Here is a 15,563-nt window from a genome sequence, read left to right as displayed (position 1 = left end):
GAATTGGTCCAATACGGGCCGCTTTGGAACACCAGTAGTCACTGGCAGCCAACCAGAAAAGATTCCCTTTATTCCCACTCTCTCTCTGCCTTCTGCCAATCAACCATCGCTCTATCTATGCTGGTATCTTTCCTGTAATACCATGGGTTCTTAACGTGTTAAGCAGCCTCATGTGTGGCACCTTGACAAAGACCTTCTGAAAATCTAAGTTCACAAAATCATCTGATTCTCCTTTGTCTTTTCCACTTGTTCTTTCTTTAAAGAATTCCAACAGGTTTAGCAGGAAACAACTTTCCTTGAGGAAACTACACTGACTACAGTCGGTTTTATCACGTGCCTCCAAGTACTCCGAAACCTCATCCTTAACAATTGACTAAATAGCCTATAATTTCCTTTCTTCTGCCTCTCTCCCTCTTGAAGAATAGAGTGATGTTTGCAATTTTCCAGTTTTCCAGAACTGTTCCAGAGTCTAGTGATTCTTGAAAGGATATCACTAATGCCCCCACAATCTCTTCAGCCACCTCTTTCAGAACCCTGGGGTGTACACCATCTGGTCCAGGTGACATACCTCCCTTCAAAACTTACAGTTTCCAAAGAACTTTCTCCCTAGTAGTGGCAAATTCTCACATTTCTGACCTCTGACACCTGGAACTTCCACTATACTGCTGGCGTCTTCCACAGTGAGGACTGATGCAAAATACTTATTCAGTTCATCCACCATTTGCTTGACTGCCATTACTACCTCTGCAGCCTTGTTTTCCAATGGTCTGTTATCTAGTCTCGCCTCTCTTTCACACTTATGTATCTGAAAAATCTTTTGGTATCTTCTTTAATATTATTGACTGGCTTACTTTCGTATTCCATTTTTTCCTTCCTAATGACTTTTTTGGTTGCCTTCTGTTGTTATTTGAAAGCTTCTCAATCCTCTAACTTCCCACTAATTCTAGGCCCTCCCTTTGCCTTTTTGTTGACATTGACTTCTCTTGATAGCCACGGTTGCGTCATTTTCCTGTAGAATACTTTTTTTACTCTTTAAAGTGTATATATCCTGTGCCTGTTGAATTGCTTCCAGAAATTCCAGCCATCCTTGCCAATATTCTTTTCCAAACAATTTTTCCTCTCTCATTCCTCTGTATTTCCCTTTACTCCACCTTATTGCTGACACATCTGACTTTAATTCCTCAAATTTCTCAAATTCCTGTGTGCATTTGATCATATTATGATCCTTGCCTCAGGGTTCTTTTATGTTAAGGTCTCCAATCAATTCTGGTTCATTGGACATCGCCCAACCTAGAATAGCGGGTCCTCTAGTGGACTCAGCCACGGGCTGCTCTTAAAAGCCACCTCAAAGGCATTCTAGAATTGCCCTCTCCTGGAATCCAGAACCAATCTACCTGCATAATGAAATACCTCAAGACTATTGTAACATTGCCCTTTTGGCATGCATTTTCTACCTGCATCTCTGTAGAATCCCTTAGGATTCTCCTTCACCTTGTTTGCTAGGGCAACCTCATACCTGATTTCTTTCTTAAGTGTCCGCTTGCAATTCTTAAACTCCAGAAGCACTTCATTTGTTCCTACCTGTCCATTCCTGCTATTCACCTTCTTTTATTTCTTAACCAGGGTCTCAATATCTCTTCAAAATCAAGTTTTCCTACGCCTGTTATCTTTACCATGTATTCAGACAGGCGCATACAAGCTTTGTATTCTCAAAATTTTGCTTTTGAAAGTCTCCCACTTACCAAGTACAACTTCACCAGGAAACAGCCTGTCACAATACACACTTGCCAGATCCTTTCTGTTAACATCAAAATTGGCCTTTCTGCAACTTAGAATCTCAACCCATGGAAAAAGCCTAACTTTTTGCATACTTACTTTGAAACAAATGGCATTGTGGTCACTAGGTACAAAGTGTTCCCCTACACAAACTTCTGTCACTTGCTCTGTCTCATTTCCTAATAGCAGATCAAATACCACACATAGCCTCATTGGGATTTCTATGTACTAATTAAGGAAACTTTCCTGAACATATTTGACAATTTCTATCCCATCTATTCTTTGACAGAATGGGAATCCTAGTAAATATGTAGAAAGTTAAAATCACCTACTATGTCAAAAATATGTTTCTTGCAAGAGTCTGCGATTTATTTTCAAATTTGTTCCTCTAAGTCCCTCAGGCTGTTGGGTGGTCTGTAATACATTAACGTGGTCATACCTTTCTTATTACTCAGTTCTACGCACAATGCTTCACTAAACGAGCTCTCCAGTCTGACCTGACTGAGCACTGCTGTGACATTTTCCCTGACTAGTAACACCACCCTCTAATCCCTCAACAATGCAACCCTGAATACTGAGCTGCCAGTCTTGCCCTCCTGCAACGAAGTCTCACGAATAGCTACAATATTATCGTCTCAAGTGTTGATCCACACCCTGAGCTCACCTGCCTTTCCTACTATGTTACTTGCATTGAAATCTACGTAGTTCAGGACATTAGTCTCACCATGCTCAACCTTTGATTCCTGACTCTCTCCACAACCGAGAAAAACTGACAGATTGACGCAGAGGCCTTGGGTCTATTTTTGAGCGTACAATGTTTCATCCAGTACTTGTATGGCAGAGAATTTACCCTCATCAACCACTAGAGTCCATTTTCAATGCACAGAAGCATGTTCCACAAACAACAGCAGCACAAGTGAAGAGATGATCTCTGTTTCTCGAGGATACAATTACAAGATTAAATTTACGAGGACAACTAATCACTGGAAATGCTGATGGATTGTCCCCTTTACCCTTGGATAAGGAAATACCTTAAAAATTTACAAAAGAGGACATCCTGCTAGATTTAGTGATGGTCAGAGAGTCGAAGGAGGAAGATTTAAAGGCGATATAAGAGGGGGCGTTGTCAGTGGAAAAGGAAGATGCGATGTGGTGAGATGGTGAGTGTCAGTAGCCCCAGAATACATCAGACAGACCTTGTTAAAAAACTATAGTTCAGCCCACAGAAGGTGGGCTAAAATGATGACGCAGCTAGAAAGCTGTTAGTGTTGGCCAGGGAAGGAGAGAGATATTGCTAAGTTCTGCCTACAACTGGTGTGACCCAGGAAAAGCAGTTAAAATCCAACTAGGGCATCAGGCATGGGCCAAAAACACATGGAAGCAACTTTGAGTGGATTTTGCAGGGCCATTAACCTGGTTTACAGTATTGCTTGGTAAATGTTGATTGCTTCACCAGGTGTGTGGAAGCATTGCCATGTTGGAATTGCTCCACCGTGACAGTATCCCATATAGCAGCTGAGGCATAATACCCCAGGTGGGCAGTACCAGCCAGCCTTGAGTTGGATCAGGGAAAGCACTTTACTGGAAAGGTGATCAAGAAGGCTTGTGCTTTGTTAGGGGCCAAGCATAGGCTTTACATTTCACGCCTACCTCAGAGTTCTGGCATGCTTGAGAGAATGAATCACACCCTAAAAGAGAGCCTAGCAGAGGTATAACCTTTTTAAACAGATTATGCCTTCCCCAGAAGAGATCCAATAAGCAAGAAATCAGAAAACCCTGCCCACTGCATCAACTCCTCAGCTACACATTCATTTGCCAGTTCATTTTATTCCTACCCTTGCATGTGGTGCAAGCAACAATTAAGATTGCTACCCTGTAGCTCCTGCTTTACAGTTTTCTACTTAACTTTCTAAATCCTTTCTTCAGGACCCCCTCCCATTTCCTACCTTAGTCAGTACCAATATGTACCACAACTTGTTCTCACTCACCCCCCCCCCCCCCCTTAGAATGCTTTGGGTCTGATCTGAAACATCCCTGACCCTGGGAGGCAAAATACCCCCAGGTATCTTCTTCACATTCATAGAATGTTGCCTGGACTAGAACCTGAAGCAGGAGTAGGCCATCTGGCTCATCAAGCCTGCTCTTCCATTCATTAAGATCATGGCTGATCTGGCCAAGGACTCATCTCCACCTACCTGCCTTTTCCCCATAACCCTTAATTCCCCTACAGTGCAAAAATCTATCCAACCTTGTCTTAAAACATACTTTACTGAAAATTGGATTTTCAGTATTGGAGAGCATCCCTTATGAGAATAGGCTGAGTGAGTTAGGGCTTTTCTCTTTGGAATGATGGATGAGGAGAGGTGACTTGAGAGATGTATACAAGATGATAAAGAGGCGTAGATCAAGTGAACCACCAGAGGTTTTTTTCCTAGGATGGGAACAGCTGATGTGAGGGGGCATAGTTTAAGGTGATTGGCGGGAAGCATAGGGGCGATGTCAGAGGTAAGCTATTTTACACAGAGTTGTGGGTGCATGGGATGCCCTGCCAGGGGTGATGGTGGAGGCAGATACATTTAGGGGCTTATAAGAGACTTTTATATAGGCACATGGAAGACAGAAACATGCAGAGCTATATTGGAGGGAAGGATTAGATTGATCTTAGAGCAGGCTAAAAGGTTGGCACAATATTGTGGGCTGAATGGCCTGTAATGTGCTATATTGTTCTAATTGTGACCAGCACAGTAACACAACTCAGTGACCACTTTTTGTATTAGAACACCTGAGGTTTCTCCACATGGGCCAGGTGGAAGATCGTCCCCCAAATAGCTTAGCCTGAGGATAGCCTATCAGTTGGTGCTTTCATCTCTCTTTCCAATTTCTTTCACCCTCTCCTACCTCCCTTTCATCCTGCTTCAAGGGCAGGCCAACCATGATCTTACTCCTCCCATGATCACCCATGCGACATTAAGTCAGACTTAAAACTGCATCAGAGAGAAATCTAAGCAACTATCTCAAAGAACAAACTGGCCACATTATGATGTAGAATGGACGCCATTCAAGTGCAACTTCTGAAAAGTTCTGGCTATACCACGTATTAATAGCACAGAATGCGTCATGTGTAGAGTTGGACCATATCATGAAAGATTGCTCTACTGAGCATAGGTTCAAAAATCTTAATGCTGGTTCAGGAGGCAGATGTTTGTAGGGTAGTAACTGTTTCTGAATCTGCTGATGTTGAATCCTATGTGGAAGCAAAGACTTGACCTATTACAGAAATTTAAGGTTGGAGACAGCAAATTTTTCTTTTCTTTTTTTAAAACGACACTGGAAATGTTCTTTAGCACTGTCTCCTATTAGATAAATACTGTACCAGGTGGGTACTTTAGAAGTCAGTGGATGAACAATACATCTTTGGACACCCAATGTGTGGAAGTTCACCAGTCCCCTGTGGTACATTTTGTCCATGTTTAACCAAATGTGCAGAAGTGAATGCAGTTAGTGACCTCTATCTCACACACATTTATGTATTACATTGTACCGCTGCCGCAAAGGGTAATAAATTTCACGACATATGCCAGTGACATTAAACCTGATTCTGACATTTTACATTGGTGATGAAAGACATTTTGACCTCCTTTAACAGACTTTAAAAAAAAGCACAACCGTAATGTGCATTGATTTCTTTTGACCTTGAAGATCCAAGGGTTTATCAATTTATCACTTAACATACAAAAATGACCAATTATGTAATTGCATTTTGTTAAGTTATAACCGAACATATTTCAAAGTGATTTTTGCAACATTAAATCATAGTCTAAAGAAATAACTTATTGTCCCATTGGTATGGACCACACTACAGTAAATCTAACTGTGCAATAAAGAAAACAAACACTAATTCCCACTCCCTTTCTATATATCCTTCTGAACATATCTGATAATTATCTATTTGCTTTAAGTTCAGTCTTTACTTCAATGCAACAGCTGAAATATTATACATAATGTAAATACATGAATGCTCTGTGATATTACATCTGGTATATTAAAGATAACTAAAAGTTTCTAGTCAGCTTAAACCAGTTAACATATTGAGCAGCTCAATATGCAGTTAATGGAAATTCAATCTATGACTTCCTGGGTCAGCTAACTTCAGTCAGAACAGGGAATAGAAAATTATCCAGAAGGACGATCAGATATGTTAAAATTGGGCGAGGAAGACCCTTAAATTCATCTAATTTAAGTGAATAGGATGACAATATTTACAGTTACACATGATTGTAACATGATGTAACTTTTAACACCAGGACCAAACAGAAGAAAGAAATTAGCAAAAGAAATATATATAAATACATTCAAGTTATTTAACCAAATTCAAGCAATATCTTCTGGGCTTTTCTCAATCGCTCTATTTTGCTTTTAAGCTGGTCTCTTCTTCTCTGTGTGTCTTGATCTTCCATCAGATATTCATTGATGCGATCCTTCTCTTGGATGAGCTGTAACATCTCGATCCGTAGCTTTTCAGCCATTTCATTTAAAATGTAGCAACGTATGACCATGGGAATCTGGTCAGCCAGTCGATTAGAGGCAATCTAGGGAGATGAGAATAAAAATAATGGAAAAATGAAAATGAAGCAAAACTTCCCTGTGCATTCTTACAGATTAGTGAGTCCTAAATTCAGACCTAAAGTTTTCAAGAGTGAGTTTTCTTACAAAGGGGCTAATAGAATCTGGAGTTTCCTTTTGTGGATGGCATTGACAGTTCTTTATAAAGAACGGTGTTAGGGCATGTGGGTCAGAGGTGAGTAGAAAGAAACAAGCTGCAGTTGCCACAGGGTTGGGAGTCTCTTCCTATATTCCTATGAATCTGCTGTTAACCTCTAAGCAGTTCAATGCAAGAAACTTCAACTCATTGTGTAGAATGCAAGTGATTCCTCATGTCGCAGCTAACTCTTTCAACAATTGTATTACTGTGAGCAAAGAGGAAATAGCCCACCAGTAGCTAGAACACACTGGAGAGTTATCTAATGCGCTTCAGTATTATTTGCAGTATGTTTACCTTGTAATATGCTTCTAAATGAAATGACATTTCTTTGAGGCTGACACTTCCATGCAATTGAAGAGCGCTGCTCTTCAATTTATTCAGGCCTTCGCTATAGAGACCATCCTGAGAGTACACCGTGCTCTCGATCTTAAACTGGGCTTGCAGCAGCTTCTCTGCTTCACTTTCTTGCTCACAGCTGAGAGTTGCAATTTTGACCTGTAAGCAAAGACAAAAATAGCAAATATAGTCAGCTCAAGGCCCACTTTCCAGCGGGAAAATTTAGAATCTAAAACAATTTTACGCTCTATGAAACTGGAAAAACACCATCAACACAATGCATCACAGTTACCTGTTACTCCAACAGCTCCTCCCCATTCCCACCATCTCTATCACCAAGAGGAACAAGGACCATAGGTGTAGGTGAAAACTACTGCTTGCAGTTCCCATTCAGAGTTGGACACCATCCTAAATCCTGGAACTCTTGCCACAAAAACATCATGGGCAGGTGCGTGGTGGGGAGATCCCTCACCAGCAACAATGTACAGTTTAGTAAGGTGGCTCTCTTCCACCTGCTCAAGGACCTTGATAGTAAGGTGCAGGTACTGGAAAGCAACTTGTGACCAAGTAGGAAAGAATACTTAAGAACAGGAAATTTAGAAGATTGAGGCATTAAAAGTCTGTGAACACACACAAGGTTGGACAAATCCCCAGGACCAAATAAGATCTATCCCAGAATGCCATGCAAAGAGAAACATGATGACTAGATCCCTGATACTAATTTTTACATGTTCATTAACCACAGGTGAGGCACCAGAAGATGAAATGACAGGCTCCCGAGACCAGTGACAACTGGAGGAAGTTGTAAGGACCAGGGTATAAGTTTATTTAGAAAAAGAACAACTGATTAGGGTTTAAGAAGGAACAACGAATGCCGTAACAACTCTGAAGGTCATACAGCATTCCTGGAGCCGTAATGCACAGATTGATGTTTCAAGTCGGGAATCTCCACAGGCACTGAGGAAAAGAGGAAAGATTGCCAGAACTTAGCAGTACAAGAAAAGAGCAGATGATAGGTGGAGCCAGATGTGGGGAGGATGATGAGCAGAAGGAACAAGGCAGGGGGCCGTTGTGAGGAGAGGGTTGGGAAAAGAAAAGGAGAAGAAATCTAGGTGGATACCGGAATGTGTTGAAAGAGAACACGAGAATGTAGATTACCTGCCAATGTACATTTAACAGGCATTAGGATAGACACATATATTGACCAGACATGGAGGCCTTGCCCCTATTACACCCAAACAGGATGAGCAAGAGAGTTTAAAATCAGAATTAGATTTATTATCACTGACTAAAATGACATTAAATTTGATATTTTGTGGCAGCAGTACAGTGCAAAGACAAAATTACTATAAATGACAAAAATAAATAAATAATACAAAAGAAAGGTACGGAAAAGCAGGATGATGTTTGTTGGTTCATGGACCCGTCAGAAATCTGACAGCAGATGGCAAGAAGCTGCTCAGTGAGTATTTGTGAGACTTCAGCTTCCTACAGCTCAGCCCATTTTCCATAATACAAATACCCAACACTGAAGATGTGCTTAATTCATAGTTAAGGAATTTACAGTATGATTGAGGGTGCAGGGGTGACACTTGCTGATCTCCAGGGACCCATAATGGTACCTCGTCTTTTCAATGGTTTGGTTGAGGATCAAAATACAAAAACTCTATTTTGTATTTTGAGGTCTTCATGCATATGCCAAAAGTGCCAAAATGAAAAATCCAGCCCGGCATCTCTATGCAATTGTAACATGCAATTGAGGGAGAGAGAGATTTGATCACACACACGGTAATAAAATGTGGACATGTCATCAAGAAGATTTGAAATTTGTTGGGTGGCATTGTTGACAGATATGGAAACATGGATGGTATGTGGAGTTGAGGTAGAGACCAGCCATCAAATCGCAGAAATTTATGACACGGGGGAAGCCATTCATCTTATTTTGTCATCAACTTGACTGAAGCATTGGAAAAGGGGGCCGGCAACAATGGGCTGAATGGCCGTGTTTGTTCCAATGCTCCTATGGCAAAAACAATGGGAATGTAATTGGGCAAGAAATGGTTTGGAATTGGCAAGAACTTCTACCACCCTCCTACCCATTCCTCAAATACTCTCCGGTTCCTCTGGCTAACAGTAGGCAGAAGGTACATGTGCATAAATACTGTACCTTGGCAGCTTTGTAAAGGTTGAAGAAGACATTGAAATGTTGCTCAGCGATATTTAAAAGAGCTTCCCTTGTGATCTCTACAACAGAAGAGAGGACAAAAGTCACTTTCCAAACCCACCACCAAGTTATTCTGAATCAACTAAAAGAAAATATCACCATTTTGTTTTAGTTTGGCAAACGATCTGAATAAAGGCTTAAAATAGCAGTTTGAATGCATTTCCCTTACAGCACTCTTTCTCACATTTTTTCTTCTTTACACCCTCCCTTGTTCTTAGCCACAGGCTAATTGATTCTAACAACTGGTTAGTTATTAATGTTGATAATATTCACACTTGGAGTACTGAGAGTAATTTTGGGGTCCTCTTCTAAGAAAGGATGAGTGGGCATTGGGGACTGTCCAAAGGGGGTTCACAAGATTATTCCCAGGAATGAAAGGGTTGACATAAGAGGAGTGTCAGATGGCTCTAGGCTGTACTTGCTGGAGTTCTGAAGAATGAGGGGGCTTCCATTGAAACCTGTTGAATTTTGAAAGGTCTAGATAACGTAGATGTGGAGAGGATGTTTCCTATAGTCCGGTAGTCTAGGACCAGAGGGCACAGATTAGAGATAGAAGGATACCCCTTTAAAACAGAGATGAAGAGGATTTTCTTGCCAAAGGGTGGTGAATCTGTGGAATTCATTGCCACAGGCAGCTCTGGAGATCAAGTCATTGGGTCTGTTTAAAGTGGAGGTTGGTAGGTCCTTGATTAATATGGACATCAAAGATTACTGGGAGAAGGCAGGAAAATGAGGTTGAGAGGGATAAAAAAAATTGCCATAATAGAATGGTGGAAAAGATTCAATGGGCCAAATGGCCTAATTCTGCTCTTATGTCTTATGACCATATCATTGAGTATTTTATTATTATTCTGGGCTCTCTGTGGACATTCAAAGGTCAACTGCACAAGGGTATATCGCTGTAAAGACAGAGAAAGAACACGAGACTGAGATGATATTGGTCTACAAGACAGGTTCAACTACTTCAATATAACAATCTCAGCAAGAATAAATGAACTTTCATATGTTTTGGACATGTCCGAGTCTTGGAAAATATTGGAAAGAGGTATTTCAAACTTTCTTGATACTTTTCAGTAAACTTTAAGTCTAATCCTTTGACCACTTTATTTGGTATTGTTGGAGAGTCATCTAACTTCCACATCTTGGATTTTATTTCTCTTATGGCCAGAGGGATGCTCTGACTTAAATGGAAAGACGCAGCCCCTCCTACTCACGCCCAGTAGTTACGTGATGTGATGTCATGTTTAAATTTAGAGAAGATTCAATGTTCAATCTCTGAATCTAGTCAAGACGTTCAAACATTGTGGGGACCTTTTCTGAATTTTTTTCAAAACCTTTGATTTCTTGTTAAAGCATAGATGATGACTAATAATTTTTTCCCTTTTTTTCTTTACTAATCAGCTTCGGTCTTGGTAGTGGGTTAGATTTTTTATTTATATAATAAAATCACTATATTTCAATGTTACAAATTAATTAATCTGTATGAATATAGGGTTAAGTCTTTATATGCAATTTAGTATAATGTATTGGTATATTTTTATCCTGTACTCTGTATTCTTATATGTAAATTAATAAAAATATTGGAAAAAGAATAAATGAATTAAGACTGAAGCTCGTGAATCTGCTGGGGAGAGGAAGGTGAAATGTGCTGGAAAGCTTCTTCAAAGAGTTGAAGAAATCTCAGGCTCCTTCTTAATATGATTCTGGGGGAGGGGTCTTTGGCCACTATTGTTAAAGAACTACAAGAAGATTAGCCGCTGGTTTTTGTCACTCCCACATTTGTTTCCAATGAGCTCAATACACAGACAGGAAGGTGAATTTCAGCCCAGGTACACCTACCTGGTGAATTTAGGTGGTGACATCCACCTCCATTGACTAAGTCTGCTTTTTCCACTGCCTTGGGAAAGTGGACAACACAATCAAGGACCCCTCCATCCTGCTCATTCCCTCTTCTCCCCTCTCATTGGACAGAAGAGACAAAAGCTTGAGAACACAGTGCATCAGGTTGAAGAACAGGTTCTACCCTGTTAAAAGACTCTTGAATGATAAAGGATCTCTTGCATGATAAACTCTTGAACTCTCAGTCCACCTCACCATGGCCCATGTACTTTCTCTATCTGCACTGCATTTTTTCTATAATTATAATGCTATATTCTGCATTTTTATATCGTTCACTTTTGTACTGCCTTGATACATGGACTGACCTGACTGAATGGCATCCAAACAACAGCTTTTCACTATTTCTTGATACATGTGACAAGAATGAAGCAATTACCAAAATCTTTGATGAATATTTTCATTAGAATAGCCAGTATTCTTACAGTTCGAAGTTGTGCACCTTATGCATAGCAGTCACATACCAGTAATACGCTTCAATTTTCTCATGGCTGGATCTTCAAGTTGAGAAATCTCTTTCTTCATAAGAGATTCAAAGGTTTTGTAGTTGATGAACCCAGGCAGCTCTCTTCCACGGTACAGATCTTCATACTGGAGAACTTCGTCACGGACATAGTCTCGGACTGACACCGAAAAAATATGTGAGACTTGTGTTCTTTTACAGTATCACATCTGAAAGGCAATATGTAGATCAGTGGTTCCCAAACTTTTTTGGGCCACTGCCCCCTTGGCGGCAGACCGCTTACTCACCATCCGCTCTCCTTTTCCGGTCATTACATAAAAACTATAATGAATTTTGATTTACAATGCACAGTGAAAGAAAATAGGAACTGCAAATTCAAAGCAGTGACAAATAACTGCAAAAAACATTCAAACTATTTGAAGCTACAAATAAAATTACTTAATTGCTGTAATTACAGTAAAAGCAATTTTCATCAACTACCTACAGAGGCAGTATTGTCAAGAATCAATGCTAAAGTAACTTAGAAGGTCAATGGATGGAAGTGAACCGTCCACATTTCGGGCCAAGTCCCCTTATCAAAAATACTGACCTCAGTGCTGGAATGCGTGGCGACATATGGAGGCTGCCCTCAGCACATCCCTAGGTTGTGTTGGTTAACACAAATGACACATATATTGTATGTTTCAACATATATGTAATAATCTGAATATGACCTGCAGAATCACTTGCATCTCCGTGTGTACATTCCTTCCTTGCCCTAAGGGGGCACTGATTTATTCACTGATGACTCAGGCACGGAACTAACTATCCTGATTAACAGAGTACAGGTCCACAATCCCTTATCCGAAATTCTGAAATCCAGAAAGCTCAGAAAACCAAAGTTTTCTCGCCAACAGCTGATGTCACTCAGGTGTGACGTGGCAGCACTAGTAGAGGCTGCCAGACGTCAGTTGTGGCTCAGCTTTCGTACTGGTTACACGTGCATTTGCTGTTTGCTGATATTTTGTGTTCACTGTTGACTTTGTGTTTAATTTCACTGTGAAAATGTCAAAAGGAGCTGCAGATACCCCTATGGGTAACAACGAGAAAAAGAGAAGGAAGCACCTATCATCAATAACGCAGAAAGTAGAGTTATTGTAGAACCTTGATCGTGGTGTGTCTGTGCGGCGTCTTACTGAAGAATATGGTGTCGGAACTACCACTGTTTATGATTTAAAGAAATAGAAAGACAAGTTACTGAAGTTTTACAGTGACAGTAACATTCTACATTTATTCCAATAAGTCATTTACCATGTATTTGATTCGGGTCATTTGAAGCCGTATTTTTATGTTTTATTGAATGTTTTCATTGGAATTAAACTTTTTTCTTGTCATTATTCCCTAAACAATCTAGTATAACAACTATTTACATAGTATTTACATTGTATTACGTATTATAAGTAACCTAGAGATGATTTAAAGTATACGGGAGGATGTGCATAGGTCAGGAGCTCCGCCGGGTCCTAAAGTCCACCCGCACTGAGGCAGGTTAAATAAGGGACTTGAGCATACGTGTTTTTTGGTATCCGTGGGGATCCCGGAACCAATAAGGAGGGATTCTGAAATCCAAAATATTCTGAATTCTGAAATGCAACTGGCCCCAAGAATTTCGGATAAGGGATTGCGGACCTGTACTCGGCAGCACCTCGGCAGGGAAAACCAGGCAGAAACAAGCAGAGGTAAGGTGCCTCCGTTTCTCCTAATGATTGATACAGAATGTCTCTCCTCTTGACCTTTTTCCAAATGATCCTTGCAACGCAAATATCCAGAAGCAGGAAGGTGTCAGTCCACGGCCTACTCTACTGCTGCAATGAGGCCATACTCAGGTTGGAGCAGCAACACCTTCGATTCCGTCTGGGTAGCCTCCAGCCCGATGGCATGAACATCAATTTCTCAAACGTCTGGAAATTGCCTCCTCCTTCACCATTCCCATTCCTGTTCCCCTCTCTCACCTCATCTCCTTGCCTGCCCATTACCTCCCTCTGGTGCTCCTCCCCCTTCCCTTTCTTCCATGGTCTTCTACCCTCTCCTATTTGATTTCCCCCTTCTCCAGCCCTTTATCTCTTTCACCAATCAGCTTCTGAGCTCCTCACTTCACCCCCCCTCCCCGTTTCACCTATCACCTGCCACCTTGTACTTCCTCCCCCCCCACCTTCTAGCTCTAACTTCTCATCTATTTTTCCAGTCCTGAGGAAGGGTCTCAGCCCAAAACATCAACTGTTTACTCTTTTCCACAGATATTGACTGGCCTGCTGAATTCCTCCAGCATATTGTGTGAGGTGCCTTTCAACATTAGCCTGTTGGATTACATTTAATCAGCAAACTAGATTGTACAGCCTAACCCACAACAGTCAATTAAAGAAGGTAACTCCAGTGAGTACTCTACTCACAGTCTGATATTCTCTTTGCCAGGAATAAGTTCCAAGTCGCAAACTCCTTCCGCACTTTGGTGATGTACCTTTCTCCTTTTGCCCTGTCATACGGCTCCTCCCCTGACATCAAACTTTTAACATGGCTGCAGAAATCATTGATTTTCTGTGATGAAATGACAAGGTTTGTAAAATTACTGGCGTAACCATTTAGGAAGGAATAAAACAAAAAAGACCACTGGAAGGCATTGTTGTACCCAGAGCTTATTTTCCAAGTGAAACTTTGAGACCTGAATGTCAGGAGATCATTGGCAGGCCGACCAATGGTGAGAGATTCATTGTGTGACTAGTACATGCAATTTAATGAGGGTAGGTGGTGTCAGTGGATTATGGGTAGAGAAAAGTAGGGTGGAGAGGGTAGTTTGGTACAGAGAGGGAGAATTTCAGGGAAATTAGTGGCTCTGCTCAAGAGCATTGGTCTGGAGTAATTGATAACACTGGACAGCAAGCATCTTGTTTCTTGAATACGTTTTGACATATCTTATGGATTCTGGGCCGCTGATCATGAAAATCAACATGGAATTTCCCCAACATGCATCCTTTTTTTGAAATTGACCATATTTGTTATTTCAATTTATAATTCAAGTCAGAATAACTGATGGCAAGACGAAGGAAGGTACTTTTGTTGGTCCACAAATTAAAACAGTTCATCAATGATAGGCAATTCAAAGAATTTCTAGTGGAACCATGTGATTTTCTCTGGAAAATGTTCAAGAATGTCATTTCTCAGCATCTACAGAGCACCAGACTACATGCAGTTGGTCTGTACAACATGCTTCAAGCATTAAAAACCATGAAGTGCAACATGTCACTAAAGATTCATTTTCTGCATTCCCATTTAGACTTCTTCCCTGCAAATCTTGGTGCCGTCAGTGAGGAGCATGGTGAGAGGTTTCACCAGGACATGGCAGTGATGGAGAAACAGTATCAGGGCAACTGGAACCCGTCAATGCTGGCTGATTATTGTTGGGCACTTAAGCCAGCAGCCTCAGGCACTGAGTAGAAACAAAAATCATCAACAAAACATTTTTAGCTTAGTTGAACTTAGTAGCTGGGAAAATGGTGCAGGGCCAGGGTAATGAACTTAGAGCATGGATCAGTACCTAGAACTATGACATTACTGAAACTTGGTTGAGGAATGGGTAATTAATGTAGCAGGTTTTCAAAGTTTTAGAAAAGATAAAGGGGGAAGTAAGAGAAGTGGGGGGTGGAGTTTCACTTCGAATCAGGGACAATTTCACAGCTGCACTCAGGGGAGACACGATGGAGGGGTCAGACACTGAGTCCATTTGGGTGGAACTCAGGAACAGGAAGGGTGAAATCACTCTGATAGGATTGAACGACAGACCCCTAAAAGACACCGGGATATTGAAGAATAGATAAGTAATCAGATTAAAGAAATGTATAAAAATAACAGGGTTATTGTCATGGAAGATTTCAATTTCCCTCATTTAAACTGGAACCGTCTTAGTACAAGGGGTTTAGATGGGGCAGAATTTGTTAAGTATATTATAGAAGGTTTCTTAAATCAATCTGTTGATGGGTCCAACGAGACCTGGTGTTGGGTAATGAGCCTGGCTGGGTAACCGACTTTTCAATAGGTAAGCAGTTAGGGAGCAGAGAGCACAACTCCTTATT

The 15,563-nt window shown here is 40.9% G+C and overlaps 1 protein-coding gene across 4 annotated transcripts in view; it reads right to left on the bottom strand.

Annotated features, from left to right (window-relative positions):
• Positions 1–5,326: 5,326 nt before the first annotated feature.
• Positions 5,327–15,563, bottom strand: part of LOC132393468 (interferon-induced GTP-binding protein Mx3-like) — a 47,705-nt gene continuing 37,468 nt past the window's right edge. For all 4 annotated transcript variants that reach the window (XM_059968739.1, XM_059968742.1, XM_059968741.1 and 1 more), the window contains 5 exons: positions 13,887–14,031; positions 11,459–11,617; positions 9,042–9,118; positions 6,833–7,033; positions 5,327–6,365 (listed from right to left, as the gene is read on the bottom strand). In XM_059968739.1, coding sequence (XP_059824722.1) covers positions 6,138–6,365; positions 6,833–7,033; positions 9,042–9,118; positions 11,459–11,617; positions 13,887–14,031 — 810 coding nt within the window. In that variant the 3' untranslated portion in view covers positions 5,327–6,137. The remainder of the gene's footprint in view (positions 6,366–6,832; positions 7,034–9,041; positions 9,119–11,458; positions 11,618–13,886; positions 14,032–15,563) is intronic.

Source organism: Hypanus sabinus, chromosome 4, assembly GCF_030144855.1.
Source record: "Hypanus sabinus isolate sHypSab1 chromosome 4, sHypSab1.hap1, whole genome shotgun sequence".
NCBI classification, from domain to species: domain Eukaryota; kingdom Metazoa; phylum Chordata; class Chondrichthyes; order Myliobatiformes; family Dasyatidae; genus Hypanus; species Hypanus sabinus.
This window is presented reverse-complemented; position numbering and strand designations above follow the sequence as displayed.